The sequence below is a fragment of the Toxoplasma gondii genome, chromosome VIIb (assembly GCF_000006565.2).
Source record: "Toxoplasma gondii ME49 chromosome VIIb, whole genome shotgun sequence".
NCBI lineage: Eukaryota > Apicomplexa > Conoidasida > Eucoccidiorida > Sarcocystidae > Toxoplasma > Toxoplasma gondii.
The window spans coordinates 2,705,212-2,722,140 of record NC_031475.1 but is presented as its reverse complement, the minus strand read 5'-3'; the positions used below and the strand labels follow the sequence as shown (position 1 = coordinate 2,722,140).

The 16,929-nt window shown below is 49.6% G+C and overlaps 3 protein-coding genes across 3 annotated transcripts; 1 reads left to right on the top strand and 2 right to left on the bottom strand.

Moving 5' to 3' along the window:
* Window positions 1–7,358: 7,358 nt before the first annotated feature.
* TGME49_259680 (hypothetical protein) lies at window positions 7,359–7,841 on the bottom strand (the record flags this gene model as incomplete). The annotated part of the gene is made up of 1 exon (XM_002365121.1): window positions 7,359–7,841. One exon carries the CDS (start codon window positions 7,839–7,841, stop codon window positions 7,359–7,361), a length of 483 nt encoding a protein of 160 aa, XP_002365162.1.
* A 2,179-nt stretch (window positions 7,842–10,020) lies between these two features.
* Window positions 10,021–12,936, top strand: TGME49_259690 (orotidine-5-phosphate decarboxylase/orotate phosphoribosyltransferase; the record flags this gene model as incomplete). The annotated part of the gene is made up of 6 exons (XM_002365122.1): window positions 10,021–10,302; window positions 10,816–10,935; window positions 11,248–11,461; window positions 11,921–12,121; window positions 12,439–12,500; window positions 12,853–12,936. 6 exons carry the CDS (start codon window positions 10,021–10,023, stop codon window positions 12,934–12,936), a joined length of 963 nt encoding a protein of 320 aa, XP_002365163.1.
* An 846-nt stretch (window positions 12,937–13,782) lies between these two features.
* TGME49_259700 (hypothetical protein) lies at window positions 13,783–16,180 on the bottom strand. Its single transcript, XM_002365123.1, has 2 exons — window positions 14,847–16,180; window positions 13,783–14,375 (listed from the first exon to the last, which is right to left on the bottom strand). Exons 1-2 carry the CDS (start codon window positions 15,409–15,411, stop codon window positions 14,260–14,262), a joined length of 681 nt encoding a protein of 226 aa, XP_002365164.1. The 5' UTR covers window positions 15,412–16,180; the 3' UTR covers window positions 13,783–14,259.
* Window positions 16,181–16,929: the final 749 nt, after the last annotated feature.

Genomic DNA, 16,929 nt, shown 5'->3' with positions numbered 1-16,929 from the left:
TTTGGCTGTGGCCTTCGTCGAGCTCGCAGGGGTACAGCAGCTTTTTGGCAAATGGGACTCAACACCCTAAGAACCTGAAAGCTAGCTGCACGGCAAGAGGCAGGTAGTACGTCTGCCGACCCGAACGGTTTTCTACAGGAAACGCACCACCGCTGGGCAAGCAAGGAATTCTGGCGTAGGCCTGCGATGCACATTGCGGAGCCATATGCTGCGAAGATCCACATTTGGGGTGTACCATGACAATTGTGCGGTTCCCTGCTAACCAGACAGTCCAAGTTGAGCATCGCGGGAAGCCGCGGAAGCCGCTGATGCTGCCGGCGTGCTTCACAGTTTATTTCGCACCACCACGATCTGAGTGTCTAGGTTGCTAAACGGGATGATTTTCCGGCGCGTTTTCGCTGGACGACAGAAGCCGAGACTAACGAACAATGCAGCTCCAACATGATAGTCGCACTCTCGATCTGCCGGTAAATGATGCTAAATGACGACGCTACAAATCTAGTGAGATCAGGTCGTCAACGCTTTTCTAAAATAGTGGGAAGGGTTTTGTTGCAGACGTCTGCGGTGGTTTCAGACAGGGCACGTGGAGAACCACGTATTTCTGTATTCGACACCAGTTGCAGGCGGTTAATGTAGGACCAAAGTCTCAGGATCGTTCATGTTTTCCTGTAGCCGTTCGTGATGCCGATGAGCGTGAAAAAGAGGGTGATCAGCGTTGATTGGCAATTCACTACTACAGTGGAGCTTTATTGACCCTCTAAGAAACTAAAAAAATGTTCTAGAAACCATAGTAGCACCCGGCATGGAGCCTGCTGTTTGTTGGCCATGACGTGGCCATGTTAACGTTTGAGTCCTGGACGTCAACGTCGACTGACGAGTTGCATTGCGGACTCGTGCCGTGGTGACACAGAAGCCGCTCGCGCTCCAACAATGGTTGATGATATCCATTTAATAAGACTTCCAGGAACCACTGTCACTGAGCGCAGTTCCCCACGAACTGGCCAGTTAACCGTCCAATAATGGGCACACTGACGGCATTGAGGCTGGTAAACTAGGGTGAAACATATGCTGAAGGTGTCAGTCATGATTGTCTCAATGAGTGGACAAGCGCCGAAATTTTCACTGATTTCTTGTTGCTTCAGCGAATCACGAGGAGATCCGACAGTATGGTGGCCTGGCGTCGATTCATCGTTAGCATGATGAACTGCAGGCGACCGGGCGGCAAGTATTTGGTGTATGTGTCTAAAAAACAGGCCTGCTCGCGTGCCATGTTGTAGCTCCGACTGGAGCTACAGCGTATTGAGTAGCGAAACATACGGTATGTGGAAACTCGCCACCATGGATAAAAAACTCTGCAAGCGTATGCTGTGATGTGAAACAATAAAACGAACTCTCTTGTCTGAATCAAATGCTACCATGTCATTTCCCATTGTGGATGACACTGAAAACGGGAAGCGGGGGTTTCTGTTGTCGTCTTTTAATACTTGGCATTCAACACTGTTCGGTACTCGCGGTCGGGAAACGTGCAGGAGCTTGCCGAAGCACCCATGCGTTAACAGTGCCAGAGGACCTCTGCTGCCAGATCGTCGCGCAAGCTGAGTGGGGCATCCGTCTGTAGTCAGATAGGCAAAGCTCTTCGACACAGCTGAAGATTACCTGGGGTGCTTACACGGTCACCGGCTAACATGCAATGTTGTACCTGCTGTTGTTGCAGATTTACCGAAGTAAAACAATTCTATTTCAGTTGCACGGTGTTGTCAGTCGGAGACAAACTTTTGCCGGTGCGACGGCGTACTATTTAATTTTTTTAAACACCGCCTCCCAGTGAGAGTTGGAGAAACACCTGCAGTCAATGGAGGTAAACAGGAAGGACAATACACAGAAAACTCACTTGGGAAACCCCATACCCTAATCTTTATTTACACACTTGTGGGGCTTTTCTCGTGGGGCTGGGCTGTAAATGTTGGCAACCCAAATACTAACGGATGTTTGGCTCAGGCACACACAAGTTCGCTATCTTTTCCTTCTGCATCGCCAGAAAGTGGACGGCTGTTGTGAGAGGCGCAATCGGCCACCCGATTCGCTGAGTCGCACGTGTCTGTGACTCCTTGAAAGCGGAACTCCTAACGATGATCTGAAATTGTTTCCGATCGCTGTCTTCAGCAATCCATTGAGATGGTGCTGAACAGCACTCATACAGAACTTGGCTGTCTGTATCTCGTAACTGGGTTCATAATCAGTATCCTATCACAGGTTAACACCGGCATAAATCGTTGTGTTTTGGGGGAAACTGGAAACTGTTCACGTAACCGCGTAAATGCAAGATGTTTAACTCGACGATACCCCGTCTGGGGGTCGTGAATCTTGAGGTAGCGCCGCGCCCTCGTACAACAGTTGAAAACTCATTTGGACAGATGTTTTACGGCGGTCTCGCTCGTCAACTCGACACAGACAATGACGTACTGAGAGCGAATGTTCTAGAACAGTTACGCGTCCTGTTCCGGGTGCCTCGAAATTGCATCGCAGCACACGAATCAGGTGAGAGACGGAGGACGGACAATCAGCAACAATGTAATTGTAAACTGAACCGTCGATTAGCCCTCTTTGTCTCTGTCGCTTTTATTGACGTGAGGTTCAGTGGGGGATCCTTCTTCGCGTACCAAGGCCGATGGTATTTGGGAAAAAGGTGAATCATAGCTCAGACTGTGTGGAAAGACTTTATGAAACTGAAGAGCTCGTTTCACAACCTTAACAGCAAGCACACACGACGCAGTATATAGAAGTCCCAGTGAGCTAGGAAGCGCACCTCGCGCTCACAACGCAGCAAATATGAGGGCAGCCGGATGTAAAACAGAAATCCCTGACAGGGCAGCTATGCATTTGTACGCTGTGCGCGTTGCTGCTTACGCCACTCAGCAAGGCCAACGTCCTTTATGTCCGAGGAGCGGCAACGCAACACCGCTCTTTTGTATTTTTCGGAGCTCATTCCTTGGGTTGAGGCATCACAAGAGGCCGGGCCACTTTGTCTTCTTAGTGCCCTACATGCACAGCAGAGAGTCGTAACACAAGCAAGGAATACTGCGCTTTTTCCTGAATCTCACAAGATGTGGTGTGATTGACACCCACTTTCCGCTGATTGTTTCCGTTAGCCAGGAACACGTCCTTCCTCATGTGGGTAGGGCCATCAAGCTGTTGCCAGTAGCTACGGACTGAGTCAGATAGAGACTAACTTACTGTTGTGAAGAAGTAAATATTTTGAAATTGAGCAACCATGTGCCACCTTCCGGACCCTCACCTCTACAGGACGGAGTCTATTTCGTTTTCAGTGGCCACAAAGCTAAACTTGGCTAAGCATGCCGTCTGGTAGGCTCGCATCTTTCTAGATCAATCTCCCTCATCCTGCGCGCTAACATACAGATTGTTCATGCCGTAGTTCCGAAAATATACAATCTCTTTTCTTCCTTGCCAGGCATCGTAGCTGCTCTCCTCCGCGTTGTACATCTCGAGAACCTGTCTTTAATAAGGAGATGCGTCGCTGTGCTGACCCAGTTCGCTACACACAGTGCTGTGAGGGCGCGCTTACAAGAATCCGGAGAACTCATCCCGCTGGTCACGGCCCTGCGCCCATTGTTTTGTTCTCAAAACTCGAGTCTCCGCTGTGCGGTCACAGATTTTGCTCGACTGGTGGCAACTAGCGAAGAGGGTAGGTCATGAGTATCTCAGAAAGCTTTGGCCATAAGGATAATGCTCCGCGTACTGGGTCATAAACACACTTGAACCGGGTCTCAGTCAGACCAGTCAGCATTTCGCGCGTATCTGACCTAGAACTTGAAATACAACCAGAAGTATGTGATTGACGTGTCCTCCTACGGACGGATAAGGGCTGGAAACCTGGACAGGTCCTAAGCCTCCTTCCTTGGGTGACGTCTTCAAATAGCGCTGTACTCAACTGTTGTATACTCCATAAAGTTCGCGTGATTTGCGCTGCGCAGTACTTGATTGGGGTCAGTCTGTCGGCGGTTGTTGTATCTCTGCAAAGGTGCAAATTTTTTCTTCTCTAGCGGGATTATGAAGGAGCTGGTCAAGCAGGTACTTCCAGACGAACATTCACTCCCCTTTCATCCAGCAGAATTTCGAGAAGAACGGGCGCCTCTTTCCAAAATTTCCTCTAAATCTCGTGAATCATTCGTTTGCACTGAAAAAGATAGATCACAGCATGGGGGTTTATCACCAGGCGAGTATACAATTGGCGCCCAGAATTCTCCGCCTATCGATAAAGAGACTGCGAAAGAAAACCATGGCAAGCGAGACTCCACTTGGATACGGTTGAGAGCCAATAGACGCGTTCAGCGGCAGTGGATATGTTTGGAGACCCAGGTTCCTGTGAGGGTAGGCACCCATTGCAGGACACGCACCTCGAGGCACTGCGTCGTGGAATGTGTCTACGACATGTATTTGCAAAGACTACAATCGAAGGCAGCAGAGGAGCAGACATGCGGTGGCATTCGTGGCGATGAGAGAAGCTGTAACGGCTCGGGAGATCCGAAGACACATCGCCACGGAGAATCAGTCGCTGCAAATGAGGTCAATATATTGGAGACTAAATGTAAGGATTATCGGAAATCGTGGCCAGTCGCAGAGGTGGCGGTCCTTCAGGAACAGAAGAAAGCGCCTCCTGAAGGATCCGAATGTATAGTAGCTACCGTGCAGGAACTATCGGCGGCTCGAATGAGACATGAGGACACCAAGTTGACTAGGGACTATCTCGAGGACAACGCCTATTCAAGCGGACACTTGGTTGGGTGTCAAAGCAATCCGTATCACGAAAATGCGACGCATTATCACGATTCCAAAATGGGGAAGGTCACTGCAGGGGATGGAGTCGTGAAACAAGAACGGGATTGGTATGGGGGCAAATTGAAGGAGAGCAAAGGAGAGCATCATGCAACTGCACATCCTAGCTCTGAAGGGGGGCAAAATCGGGAGACTATACTCGGCACGGCTGGCAGAGACCAAACAATCAAATCATGGCGTCTGCTGAGGATAAAACACCCGCTTCACCAGGTGTGGGTAGCATTGGAGGGAGAAATGTGGACTAGATCAGGCAAGTCATGGCAGTTGTTTCCAGTCATGCAACTGGTGGTACTGAGGAATTTGGAAGAGGATCAGGATTTGAGAAGGAAAGCGGATTATGCGTCTGGGGCAGCTCCATTGAGCGCAGTGACAGCAGACAGTGATAAAACTCGTAACTGTTCCGATATTGCTGGAAAAACCTATCCGGACAACGGTCGGCTTGACGAGAATCACACGTTCTCACAACAGAAACCGGGTACTGCGGCTAGAGAATTGACAGAGGGCGAACAAGCTCATATATCGGCGAAAAAAAACTCTTCAGCTCATATACAGTCAGTGAAAGATCAAAAACTGGCCAGTGCAGGCTCCTACATACAAGCACCACTTTTTCCACTTCTCAGCCAGATGGTGAGTGAATATTTTTCCGCGTTACGAGATGGATCATGTTTCTCAACAGCGACTGAGTCAAAAAGTACACGATCTGTCCACCATCAACCGTATTCTAAGTGTACACAGATCACACGCATAGTTGAAGCACACAAACCTTCGTGGTTACGTCAATTAACACGGTCACCTTGTGTTTTCGGAACTCGCGGAGCGGTGATGCTCCTCTAAGGAAGAACTTGCAGCAGCGTTGATAATTCCAGGTTATATCCAAGACAATCCCTTGGAAGACGAACATATACACAGTGGGCTAACTAATGTCCTGAAATATGGTCCTGCTTTCCCATCGACTCCCGTTCAATTCTAACTACCAAAACACTCGTATGCGACCAGAAGACTGGGACTCATGACATGCAGATCTTCTCAACCATTGACTTCCACTGTGGAGTCTTGACTCAGCCACCACACATCTGCGGATCTAAACTAGCCACGCGCCTGTGTACTGATATTGGCTTTTGGGAATCAACGTCATTCTGGCCGATGCCTCTGTTACGATGTAGGCGTCTACGGGTCGAATAGGGAGCGACGTCGCGGGGTTGCCTGAGGAGCCGACGCAATTGAAGGAATATCTCAACAGCCATCAGGCTCTTCACCGTCTAGAGCGCTCCACCTCCGCTGCTTCGGCGTATCTTTTCTTGGAAGGCGATCTTGCAGCTCGCATTTCTTCCTTGCGACTCCTGACCACCGTTGGAGTGTATTCCCCAGATGCTTTGCGCGAACTAGTGCAGCTGCCGCATGGAAGTCTCATCTCCTTGTTTTTTGACGCTTTCGCCCCCTATGAGATTCCGTCGTTCCAGAACAAGCAGAGTAGAAGCGCCGATGCGTTTAGTGACGGCATAACGTGCCTAGGGCTCTCTGAGGATTCTGAAGCGCCACCTCAGAGAACGAGGAAGAGTAATATTGAAGCTGTTCTCGAATTTGTCCTAGCTTTGTGCAAGGATGAGGGGGTTCGAAAATCCTTGGTAGACAAGGGGCTTGTGCCTCTCGTTGGGAACCTCCTTACTGTCATGCTTGAGAAGCGATTCCCACTGGTGTGCGTCTCCGGCGATTCTTCCGCTTCGATCTACAATGCGGACGAGCCGCCGACTAACTATCGAGATTGGGGATTCTCTTTGCATCCACGAACACAACCGGATTGCGTCACAGCGGGAAAAGGATTTCTTTTAATCCAGATATTGCAAGACAACGAGAAGGCAAAAGAGTTAAAGGTACGCCTCGATGTGCCGACGCATCTCGGGCGTATGTGCGTATGCGTACGATTTCGTGACGTCCCTGCAGTGCTGCCCTTCTACTGGAAACGCGAGCTACCAAGCAGTCGTGGAAACAGCGGATGCCGTGATGTTGCAGAGGAAAACATATTCGACTTCGCTTGGAATTTTCCTTCATTGAGATTTGCATGGACGTACTGAGCGCACTTTCAAATGTGGATTCGACGTTGCGACGCTTGTATTGACCCTCGCGCGCATCACATGTGGACAGGCTGAGATCATGAATTAGAACGTTCGCTCTCCACTCATCAAACAACAAATATTCGACCTAGTGCGTGCCGTCGCACAAACTTCAGCGGTGACCTACATTGTTGCCTCTCAACAGGAAACCCGCGACACTGTCGCCCCTTTTACAGTCGAATGTGTTCAGTCCAATCATGTACGCCGTGTGGTGCTGGTGCATTTTCTCCCCCCTTCTAGATTTGCGGCTCCAAATGTTAAATGTGTGCTCGACGTCAGGAATACTTCGCCCAAGCCATTTTTTCTCAAGAAAACGCCTCCTACGCTGAAGTGGCAGTAGCTACGTTTGATTCGTGCCGCAGACAGGCAGTGGCTCTTCTCAGCGCCTTATGCCTACAAGTCGAAGGCAAACAACAGTGCGCAGCTGGGCTTCTTCCTCTGGTGACAGCTCTCTGCTTTTTGGAAACGGATCCCTCCAGTCTTGCACAGGTACGCAGCAATACGAGCCAATCCTCGTGTGTGAGCCCGCCATCGAAGATTGTATATTCCAGTTTTCAGGGAGCTGCCTCGCCATAAACATACGAGATGTTCTGTTTTGTTTGCGAGATTCGGACGGGGGGACATCGTGCAGATATGCCATTGGCTTCGGAATTCGCGGCAGAAATGACTGCTCGCCAATGGCACGTACCCGAAACGCTTACTGCACGTCAGAGCTCGTGCATCGTCGTCACTCGCAGAGAACACAAACATGCGGCGCTGAATGGTAATGGCACACACCGCCCTGTTCTGGATGATGTCATCATTAAAAACAAGGAAGAACTGACGAGGGAGGTGTGCGTGACTCGTTTTCCTGATACCACTGACGGCGCTGTACATTCAAAAAAAGCTGAAATCGTTTCGATGGCGACCGGGTAGTGCCCGGGCAACGCCCCTACCCCCATGCAATGTATGCAAAGAGTCTTTTGTTATTTTGACTTGTTAACAGAAATGTGTTGAGTACGAAACCATCGGTAATATACCGATGGGTAACATCGATGGGTTTGCTTATTTTTTCGTAGGCTCTACAGGTGGTTGTGAATCTTTCAGAGCTTCCTGAGTGTAGGTCATCCCTTCGAGAGAATCTCCTTCCACATTTGCAGGCGATGAAGAGTCACTTGTATAGAATCGGTAATGAAACAGAATGTAGTTCGAACAGCGTAACAGTTCAGGTTTCTCGAGTTGTCAAGTGCTGCAGCAGAGCAATACGGAGGCTGTTGTGGTTGCCGTAGTGTACCCGATGATGCAGTGCAGGATTCCTATTTCTTCCATAACCAAATGGTGGGTACAATGCAGTTGACTCCTATAGCATTCAGCATTCTTTCCTGTATCGCACACATGAGAACCGGATATGCAATTTCTTCCTGGGATTCGGACTTTTTGCATTGACAGTGAGGAATTGTCAAAATGACACAAGCATTGCATCAAATGCCACGAGAGAGAATGACGATTTTCAACCTCAGTGTTTGTAATCCACCGAAGACTGTATTGCTTCTCTGATATGTCAGAGAGAAACTGAAATCTGGAATGTGCTTCCTAGATTGGTACGGTTTAGTAGATCGAATCTTAGCTTCTCACACGCTCGCAGTTATCGCACAAGCGCCTGACCAAGTGCTCCACAACGCTGCACCAAGAAAAGCAAGATGGCCCTCCTGCATGGTGCAATATCTCCAAACGGGAAAAGGCTGGTGCAGTCACACCTCTGTAGTGTACGTGTATAGATATGCATGTGTACGCAATATTCAGTTGCACAGCGTAGTGCCTGACTTCCACCCCCTGTCACGGGACACAGCCCAGTGTTGCTAAACGAAAGAAGTTTCCGCCAAGAGAAGTGGAAACCGAGTGTATGGGACCACAAGTTCCATGAGCGCCTACAATTCATAAATCACGCACGCGTGTATGATGACTGCGGGACAGTTATGGCCCGTCTTCACCGCAAGGTCGTGAACTACGAGTCCTCCTGAAGGTACGTTTGCGATTGTGAGCACGACCACACGGGGTTGTAAATGGAAACCTAATTTCAGTGTCGCGGGCTGTTCGTTACCGTTCATTCATATCTGTACGTCCGCTTGTCGCCTGAGTGCGCTTTGGTCGTCGTGGCGTGAGCCATGCCAATCACCTCGATACTCCTTTCTCAGTTTTCCCCGAAGTTCGTGAAAACTACCAGCAGTCGTCGGTGGATTCACAATTGTGAGAGAAGCTTCCACAGATTCCCTATAGAATACGAGGACTGCATCCTCTTCAAAAACGGGTACGTTGCACGTGTCCAACACTGCTATTCGGGAACTTTCTTCCCGCCCTCCCCCCCATTGCCTGCCTGCGGGGGAGTTACGAGTGAGAACACCTTTCTAGATTGAAGGGAAATGTGCGAATTCGACAATGAATTTGACATCGTCTTCCGCTAAGTTACGAAGACCATTGCAGAAAAAGTCTACGAAAAAGTCAAATTTCGCTGCGGAAACTCCGAACGGCGACAACACACTCCTCCCAATGTTTGCCTGGCTTGCGGACGGCATGCAACGTTAAGCAATATGCATGCTCGATGTGATCATTGCAAGCAGCCCCGTATGGTTGCACTGCCTGAACGGTCCTGTGCCTTTTTGGAAGGGACATACGGAATAGTTGAAGCTTTCCGTCATACAGTCGTTGCTAGGGGGGTTACTGCCCTTACAACTCGAACAGCAAGCCGACTTTGTAAACTTCTAGCGTGGAAGGGGGTGTTACATGTGTGTCATGCCTAGTCCCCCGTTGTTCGTCACTCTTAAACCAGCGTGCATGCGTCTGTCCTTTCCCTTTCTTTTAGAATCGATATCTCACACGCGCTTCTTTGAGTTTTTTTCTCTTCATATTTTGCCTAAACAACGCTATAGACTGCCGCTCCCACCATCTGTTTTGGACTGAGCCAGTACATTGCAGATTTGGCGAATGTTTGCAGTTTTACTTCAATCTGTAAATCAGTTCAACTCTAAGAGCTGTACAGACATTTTTCCGTGACAATTCCAAAGAACTGTCAAATAAGATGCCGGCAGACGCGCTGCGTGAGAAGCCGGTTGTCCAGGCTGCTGTGAATACCTCGGAAGGGTGCAAGAACTTCTTCAAGACATTGGATGCAAGGATCGAAGCGGTAGATTCCTTGCTCACAGTCGGCCTTGATCCGCACATCGCGGACCTCCCGTCGCCAGCCACAGCTGAGCGTGCCTTTGTATTTTGTGAACGCATCATCAGGGAAACTCTTCCTTTTACGTGTTGTTACAAACCGAACAGCGCGTTTTTTGAGGCATTTGGTCCCCCGGGTTTGCAGGTACGTATTTCAATGTGAGGATGGAGCATGGTTGTCATGGCCAGATATACTTTAGCCCGACAACGTTACCAGGCATTTGGAGTACCTCCAACTCCTCAGTTGCAAAGATACACTGCACATGCTCGTGTAGTACCGCTGAGAGACAGAACCACTTGAAACGTCATCTTTCATTAGTATGAAGCGGTTGTCCGAAGTTCGGCCATCATTCTGGAATCTATCAGTCCTATGTTTCCTCACTGCCTAGGTACTGTTTTCCTGTTTGTGTATATCCCGAAAAACTGTATTGAAAGCAAGCAGTGGGGATAGCGGTGAAGCAGGGGGTTGGTGAAGCGGTTTCGGAGGGGACAGGGAAATACCTTCAATTTTTGAAAGGCGCAGTTCCCTGTTCCTTCGCAGTCACCACGGACAGACTAGAGATATGTCTGTTCTGTACGCGCCTTACCAAGACCCGAACCGCGTACAGGGTGCAAACCTTTCGCGCCATAATCGAATGCCGCTTGTCGCCACGTGTAGGCACTCGAGAGAGTCTGCGCGCTGATTCCCGACGATGTTCCTATTCTTCTAGACGCCAAAAGAGGGGACATAGGATCGACGGCGCAAGCCTACGCATCTTCGGCTTTTGACGCGTTCAAGGTATGGAACTTCGAGCCCTAAGAGGTTGAAGAGAGTACGTAGAACCATGTTTATTTCATTAACATCGAGTCGGTTCTGTATACATACGCGTGCTGCTGCAGTGAATGTATTACAAGATATCTCGTATGCATGCGCCCGACGAGAATATCGCCAATATCATAGCCTTATGACGTGCGCGATTCGTCTGGTGGCAAATCTGCGGTCTACAAGTGATCTATTGTCAGCGCATGGCAGTAACGATCTCATCCATTTATGCGGGTGACGCATTACATCGTGTCTTTTGTCAAAAATGTGCTGCTTGATGTCGCGCAGGCGGACGGTGTCACCGTCAACGCCTACATGGGCAGAGAAGCAGTTCGACCGTTTCTGTCGTATCGAAACAAAGGCGTATTTGTACTTGTGAAGACGTCGAATCAATCGTCCAACGAGTTTCAGACCCTGCCAGTGAGGGTGGAGTCAAGCTCCGACACTCAGGATGTCCCGCTGTATGTACAGATGGCCAGAGTTTGCAACGAACTTGCCCAAGGTGAGAGTGGGTCCGTCAGCTTCGTTAGACCAGCTTCTCTTCCGTTGTATTTGTCTTTTGTGAGCGACCCGTGTCGCCAGAGCTTCATGCTTAGCTACACCGCTCGGCAGAACTGGCATCTCTCTCGCTCCAGGAGTGTGATCCGCGTTTCCAGTTTTTGGTTGATAAGTCGCACCCCAGAGGAGAAAAATCCTCAGCACCTGCCATACAGATTCAACGGAGTCTCAGGCAGCTTTTTACTCCGAGCCCGCACTTGCCCGACCTGCCATTTTCGTTTACACAGAGCCACTTTCTGCGGGGCGGTGGCGACAAAAACCGCGAGCTTTGTAGTAAATGAAACCACGTCGTGAGAAGTAGTCCAGTTCTCCCTTCGAACACTACGTTGCCTGCTACATATCTGTGCCTCATCGTCGAGTGCCGCTGTCCGTGTCTTGCTCCACTTTGTCAATCCGAACTCAGAATGCGTTTCTGAGGAAGACTCTCCATCCACGACTGGACATGGCCTCCGTCATAATGCGTCGGGCGGTGGTGTCGGACTCGTAGTAGGAGCAACAGATATAGAAGCTCTTCGCGAGGTGCGAAAGGCATGCCCGGACCTTTATATTCTTGCTCCCGGAGTCGGTGCCCAAGGAGCGGACCTCGAGAGGGCCTTGAGTGCCGGTAAGCATGGAGCTGGGTCTCAGTTGAGAGCGAAGTTACACAATTGAATCTGACATTGAGGTTGATTTGATTGTCGCTTGAGGCGCCTGTGACCCTAATGATCCCGAAACGCAGGAACCATAGAAGCAACGGAGGGAGACGGAACCTTGCTGTTTTAGGTCATTGTGCGCTAAACGTGGTTTCTGGTACACCGTGCAAGATCGTATACTCACGGGTATGATCGCAGTGAAAATGCTCCTAAGAGCGAAGAAATAAGGTACCACATTTTCAACACCTCTACGGTTTTTCCTGTTACTTGGGACTCGTTGCTCTGCCAGGTCTCTGCAAGGACGGCAAAGGGATGCTTATTCCCGTCTCTCGTGGCATATCACGAGCGGAGGTAAGGGCAGGTTGTCTTGACACTTGTAGCCCGTAGTTTTTGAAAATCCAGCACACCGCATAGAACCTTGGTGACAGAGATGCGTGCGTCACTCGAACGAATATTCCGATGACGGCGAAGTTGACTGAAGTATTTCTGTTTTCAGCAGTATATTTTTCAGCGTTTGTATGGCCCCAGGATGGATGCAAAACCAACCGACTGCGCCCTTCGCTCAGATGTGCGGAATCCACCGGATCCATGCAATAGAAAATAGATTTCAGATGACACGGATTTGAGATGAAATCACCCGTTCATAGTACAGCTGTTTGCGTCCACTTTGTCCGTCCTCCCTGTTCCGTTCCCTTCATTGCAGAATTTAGCTGCCCAAGCTAACGCATACAGAGAACAGATCAATGAAGTCAGAAGAGGCATTGTCCAGCAGTACGAGGAAAGCTGACGTGCTGAAAGCGAAACACTATCGTGACTCTGGTCTACATTAAACGCCACGTTTGAGTCGACGCTGGCGTAGAGAAGATATGGCAGTTCTGTGTGACTGCAGTTTTGCAAGACACGGAAGCGAGCAAATACTTGTCACACGCTGCAGGGCATTCCTAGAGAGGAAAGGCTGTCACTAAGCACACTACGTGTGCGTCTCTTCCCCCCCTTTTTTTTATTTCCCCGGGGGCCGCTTAGAGTTCAGTACACACGGATGCTTCTTTATTAACGCAGTTACTTTTTGGTGGCGTCATACCCAAAGAATCTGCCTTGCCTCTGCGGTGTAAGGAGAATTGTCAGTGTTCCGTCCATTTCTTTCGCTGAAAACCGCCATGGTTCCACAGGGGCGTCCAATAAGCTGTAGAAACTACTGCTGATTGGCTGTACGCTTGAACACGTTTTATGAGAATTCGTAGTCTTAGGCGGGGACTGTCAACAGGATCCCATGACGCTGATCGCTTCGAATTTGCTCTCACGGTTTCATAGCCCTGCTTCCTCCATTTGAGGCCATCAAAACAAACTGCATCACGAGCCTTATTCTCTTCGCAAAGCATCGTCTCAGCACATTATTTGTAGAGGATTTGTCTTACGTGTTGCAAAATGCAGCGAAGACTATTCGTCAACCGTTGCTGTTTTAGCGAGTGTCTGGCATCCCCACGTTCGGCTATTTTGTTTAAAAGAAGTGACCCGGACGCTGAAGAAGACGGGTGCGCGTCTAGATACCTGAATCGAAACGGCTTCGAGAAAACCGGGCACGTTTTAAAATAGTTTACTATCTTCGAATGCGTTGAGTCGTGAGCACTAAAGCTTCTCGCTTCAGATGGTCTTCAAGAGAGTTTCGCAGAATGAAACAGTGAGCGACCTGGAAACACGAAACAGTTTCCCCCTGTAATGTGTTGCTCTAAGGGCTCCGGCTGTGTGCAACTCGCACAGAGAAACTGACAAGGTACTTTTTTTAATTGCAGCGTCATCCACAAAGTGCCAGATTCTTTTGACGCAAATGCACAATGCTCCCTGCATGGTCGAGAGTTCATCCCGATCTCGCTACAGACACCAAGCTCGGTAACTATAGCCGTTTAGACAGTCCTTCGCTCCCAACGGCGTCCAGCAAAACAGCCATTTTGCGAGTTCACACTGTCAGGTCCCTTTCCACGTGCCGTAACAAATTTGCAGTCAAGCAGTCTGCGAAGTGTAACACCTGTTTGAGCCTCCGGCGAAGAAATGAACGTCACGAAACACCATCGTGTGACACAATCTACATTCGGTTAACATTCGACGGAATATCCTACTTGTTAACGTCTCGGTGGAAGGTGCCATAACCACACCAGGAGTTTCTCTTCTTTCGCACCTCCGTCTGCTCTTCCATTTCAAACACCTTCGCGAGTTCCCAGGTGTGGTGGCCTGTAGCAGAAACAACCGACAAATATATATATATATATATATATATATATGTTTAACTCATTTTCGAACTGGGGCCTTGCCCGCCACGGTACCCCTCCCACCCCTTAAACACATTTGTGTTCGAATTTTTACTACGCGAATATTTTGTATTCAAACTGAATAAGCCTTGCCATACTGATGCGGTGGCCTTCGGTACAGTTGCTCATATACAGATTTAGACATCGGCACGTTTACATCAGCAGCACTGCTTTGCAGGCAACTACGCTCGCAGGCTTATGAACATGGTTGTGTGCACCGCGTACGTCCTCTGATGCATGTTCCCCAACAAAGTCCATCTGGAAGCAGGTAGTCTAGACTAGTTGAATGAGACTGCTAAGCCGTATGACATGGGCAGTGTTCACACACGTTTGCGCTCCAAGGGCCCGGCTGCGTCCGCCCCGGTCTGTAGCAACTTTATTCTCAATTCCTCACTGGAGATGAAGCAGACTCCTATAGAGAGCACGTCGGCTGCCACGTCCGCGATTATCCACGCGTTGAATTCCCAGATTTGTTCGGCCGTATACTGGCCACCCTTTTGCCACTTTCCCGCGCGTCTCGAGAAGACCAGAATGAAGAGGAGTTCGTAGCACCACTCGAACACGCAGATGGCACAAAGAGCGATCATTATGGACGAAGACTGCTTGAGCAATCGGGCATTCTTTTTGCGCAGGCCCCAGGCCCCTGCTCCGATGGCGAGGGCGAGAATCAGGTAGTTGACTAGCGTGAGGGCAAGCGGCCAGCTCGTAGAGTTTCGCCCCCGGTAGGTCAGAGTTGAGGCGCACACAGCAATGGCGATTGTCGATGACTGGAGCACCGCATTGAAGATCCACAGGAAAGTGACATGCGTTCGCAGGCGCTGTGTTTCCTTCTTTGCGACATGCGCATGTTCGTACGGGAGCGCCTTCCCTGGGAGTTCATCGCGCTCGCCTATCCAGTTATCCTGTTCCAAACATGGGAGTGGATCTGGACTGGATCCTTCCTCAAGAATGAACGACATCTTTTACAACGCGTGTTTCCTATGTCTGGTACGACGAGTGTTTGCCCCAGACAACCTCAAACGGGTCCCGGAGCCTTTGCCCAGGCTTCCCTTTCGAGGCAGCGGAGCACTCGAAGTCAGAACTCCCAACAGCACACTTCAACGTGATGCCTCACGACATATTAGCCTGTTTGAACTTGAAACATACCAGCAGAAGTTCAGACGCGACAATAGTTACTCACAAGTCGACCCCGCGTCGAGGCGACGGACTCAGCGACAGTGAGCCTGACAACATCGAAGAGGAAGGCTTTCGTATAGGAGGAAAATTATCTTTACCAGCTTCCCAATGGACCGCCAAAAAGGAGCGAAACATTTCTCTGCTAAGTCCTTGAAAGCAATGGGAAAAACCGTCGGCTGGGGAGACACGCTAAATAGTTAGTGAGGTATCCGGAGAAAAGAGGGGCTGGTCAGCGGCAAGACAACGGTGAAACAGAGACGAGGAAAGACGTTCCAGGGACAGAAATGCAGACAAGAGGGCGAAGCGGAAAATACTCCAGACTCTTCAAATCCCAAAGATCCCTGAAAAGAAACGAGCGCTAAAAGCAGCCAACCTGAAAAGAAGACATCTCGGCGGTAAGGCGATTGCTTGTGCCTGTCCCTACGCGGGTGCTTGAAAGGGAAGCTTTGTAAAGAAAGGAACTTGTCTGTTCTCTGCATAGTCTCTAACGGAGATGAACACAGAAATTCACTGGCAACGTGTCCTCTTTCGTACGCCGACAACAAAGATGTCGTTGGCAGCTGCGGTCTGTCAGCTGGCGTGTCTGCTTCAGTTCGCAAATCCTCGAAACGGCGGGCTACCGCGGACTCGAGACGGGACTTCGCATTTTTAGACGTGCTACTTTTTCTGCTGCTACGGGGAGAGGCACCAGTCTTTTACAACGGCTGAAAGTGAAATTTCCTTTTTTCCGTACAGAAACTGGATAGTTCTGTCATTCGAAAAAGCAACGGAGGATCCATGATGCGTGGAGAATGATAGAAACCCAGACTTAACAACTCGGAATTTTTGGGAAGTACCGTGAGTGTGCAGATCTCGGAGAAAACAGTTCATTCCGCAGAAAAAAATACTGTATTCAGTGGGGAAACAAGCAGACATGCACATGCGGACTGGACTTTTGTTTTCTTAAAGAAGCACAGAAGTCGTGTTCTTCAACCAGCAAGCACTTCCACGCCTTACCGTCATCTGGGTGGCAAACCAAAATCTGAGACAGCAAGGGCAAGTCTCGTTTACATTGGCTTTCCTGAAACCTTTTTATTCCCTTCACCAAATCCATCACAAATCTTCCACGGTAGCGAGGAACCATGGTGCTGAGAAGCAGTCGGTGTCTGCTAGCCGAGAATCTACGTATAACTCTTTACTGGTTTGTGTAAACATCCGTGATGTGCCACACCATCGCGGCGAGCCTATGCCTGTTTTATTTACTGGGTTTCTCTTTGCTTGTCGCTGACTGAGACGACACGTACTCCGGCCCGTCGCCCTTA